This window comes from Gouania willdenowi, unplaced genomic scaffold (assembly GCF_900634775.1).
Source record: "Gouania willdenowi unplaced genomic scaffold, fGouWil2.1 scaffold_412_arrow_ctg1, whole genome shotgun sequence".
Taxonomy (NCBI): domain Eukaryota; kingdom Metazoa; phylum Chordata; class Actinopteri; order Blenniiformes; family Gobiesocidae; genus Gouania; species Gouania willdenowi.
In genome coordinates this window covers 156,292-159,254 of record NW_021145173.1, presented here as the reverse complement: position 1 = coordinate 159,254, position 2,963 = coordinate 156,292, and the positions used below count along the sequence as shown (strand labels likewise).

The 2,963-nt window shown below is 38.9% G+C and overlaps 1 protein-coding gene across 1 annotated transcript; it reads right to left on the bottom strand.

The window, feature by feature from the left end:
• Positions 1-1,134: 1,134 nt before the first annotated feature.
• LOC114460155 (trace amine-associated receptor 13c-like) lies at positions 1,135-2,239 on the bottom strand. Its single transcript, XM_028442195.1, has 2 exons — positions 2,067-2,239; positions 1,135-1,945 (listed from the first exon to the last, which is right to left on the bottom strand). The coding sequence occupies exons 1-2, from the start codon at positions 2,237-2,239 to the stop codon at positions 1,135-1,137; spliced, it is 984 nt and encodes a 327-aa protein (XP_028297996.1).
• Positions 2,240-2,963: the final 724 nt, after the last annotated feature.

Sequence of the window (2,963 nt, the reverse complement as noted above, 5' to 3'; positions counted from 1 at the left end):
TTTATTTCATAAATCAATAAAAGTAACATTGTAAACAACAGGTAAAGTGTGATCTGATCATATTTGATAGTCTGCTGATTTATTTCATTGTTCCTAATAAACTATTGCCTAACTTTAACTTACTTTATGCTTTGTTTAAACAAACTGTAATAGATGAGGTGTTTTATTCACATATGAAATATGTATGTTTTGTCATTTCTATCATTTGTTGAACTCTACAGAAATCAACCTGTTGTGCATGTGATTGGTGCACATTTATCTCTACATCAGCAACTTCTGATTGTTCTTCAGATCAGTTTTACATAAAAATATAAAAACATGTCAGGTCTGTGAAACAACAACAGATTGATCACTTAAAAGTTTTTTTCTCGATATAGTTCACTCCACCAGCTTTCACTGTCATGACAAATCTTCAAGCATAAACAAAATAAGCAAATTGTTATAATATTTACAGTATGTTGGCCTCACTGGAGTCAGAAAAAGAACAAATTTCACACATTTCCTGAACCAGGGATACAGAAACACATAGATCACAGGGTTAAGCAGAGAGTTGAAGAAAAACAGACAAATAAAAGTATAAGATGATGGACTTTTCTCTCCAAACCCTGTTTTAAGTAAAACAATGTAAAATGGAGTTAAACACATTAGAAACACAACAACCACTACACCCAGAGCTCTAGCAGCTTTCAGCTCTGACCTGTTAACCTTCAATGAACTCTGAAGTGTCACCACTGTAACATGAGAACGCATGGCCTGGGCCTGAGACACAGCCACTATAAACACTCTCACATACAGGACCACTATGATGCTGACTGGAAAGATGAAAGAGAAAATTAGATCAATAACTCCACCAAGAGTGTTTGTGTGATTAATGCACATTAGTTTCCTCAGAAACAATATCATGTCACTGTAAATTATCCCCAAGTTGGTTTTAACTTTAATAATGATAAACAGTTTTGACTTCAAAATATCAAATATAATGTAATTTTCTAGAAACAACACATCAGCAGGTGTTTTCTTTTCATTCATGGCTAAAGTAAACATAAATCTAAAAACATTCATCACACAGTTTTACAGTGACTGTATTAAATCCCAGCAGCACATTGTCCCTGACTTTTCCTCTTTACAGTATGTTTACAGTATGTTGGCCTCACTGGAGCCAGACTTCAGAATCTGAAGAGAAAAAACACATTTCACACATTTCCTGAACCAGGGATACAGAAACACATAGATCACAGGGTTAAGCAGAGAGTTGAAGAAAAACAGACCTATAACAAAAATGTAAGATGAGGGACTTTTCACTCCAAACCCTGTTGTAAGTACAACAAGGTAAAATGGAGTTAAACACATTAGAAACACAACAACCACTACACCCAGAGCTCTAGCAGCTTTCAGCTCTGACCTGTTAACCTTCAGTGAACTCTGAAGTGTCACCACTGTAACATGAGAGCGCATGGCCTGGGCCTGAGACACAGCCACTATAAACACTCTCACATACAGGACCACTATGATGCTGAATGGAATGAAGAAACTGAGAACAACATTCACAATTTCAGCAACAGGATGGATATAAATCATACATTCTCCAGTGCAGGAATCAAACTGACCTGGATTTTCTATGTTAGACTTTAGCTTCAGACAGTGAAAGATAGTAGAACCAGCCCAACATAGGATAATGCACATCTTTGCTCTGGTTTTAGTGACTTTAGTTTGATAGTGCATTGGATCACAAACAGCCACATAACGATCAACTGATATCAACACAACAGTTCCTATTGAAACAGCGGTGGCAACAGAACCTAAAACAGAATGGAAAACACACCAGCCTGCACCTAAAAACCAGCAGCCATTGATAAGGAAAATCATAAAAACCCAGACGAACCCTACAGAGAAATCTGACACAGCCAGAGAGAGGAGGAGGAAGTTGGTGGGAGTGTGCAGCTTCCTGGAGGAGTTAGAGAGAAACACACTGATATCATTATATGATACAACAATTATCATCAAAGCAGAAAACAGCAGGAGTCTAACAACATAACAAGTCATAAAACAACAGAACATGTCAATACCTGAAGTGTGAGATGGAGATGATGACCAGCAGGTTGAGAGTCACAGTGAGCACAGAGATGGAGGACAGGATGATGTGAAGGAGCACAGACACTGAGTGAGAACGCACGATCCTCCTGCATGAAGAGTTTCCCAGGTGTGGATAGCAGAGCTCAGCTTCATCAGGTGTACTCATAGTGAGGAGAAGAAGATGATCTGCCTCAGCCTCTCTGATGAACAACTGATATATTATTCCTGCTCCAACACAGGGATGTGGAGGCTGGACCTGAGGACTGGACCTCCCTCAGAGACCTCCTGCTCTACACATTACGTAATGCTGAAATAACTTTATTTAAATTAGCTCCCTGTGGAAGCATCAGACGCATCACTTTAACTCTTTTCTCCAAACATGTGGAGCAGGCATTTTTTTTTTTTTTTGATTTATTGAAAACTATAACATCTGAACATTGGTTTCCTTATAAAAAAAATAAATAAATAACAACATTTGATGACAACATTATTATTTTGCTATCTGGCTCACAGTTGAATGTTTTGCTGACTGTATTTTGTATCTCCTCCCCCCGTCAGTCACACAGACGTAACTTCCTCCTCTTCCCGGCACGCAGAGATGAGCCGTTTGGCCCGGTTAGTTGATGGTTTTATCTCACGATCGCAACATTATCAATAAACTACTCAGGTCCACTCATGTTCTGTGTTAGTATATGGAGCTGTGAGCTGCTGGACACTTCATAATATCACTTCATAGCGCCATAATCTCCCCCGTCCCTGCTTCTTCCTCCTTAGCTAATGGTAGCATTAGTGGCTAATCTATCATCTAAAGGTGCACTGCTGCCACCTTCAGGGCACCAGTTGGTAACTACATAACACTACAGCTTAGATATTTATGAAGGACCTCTGCC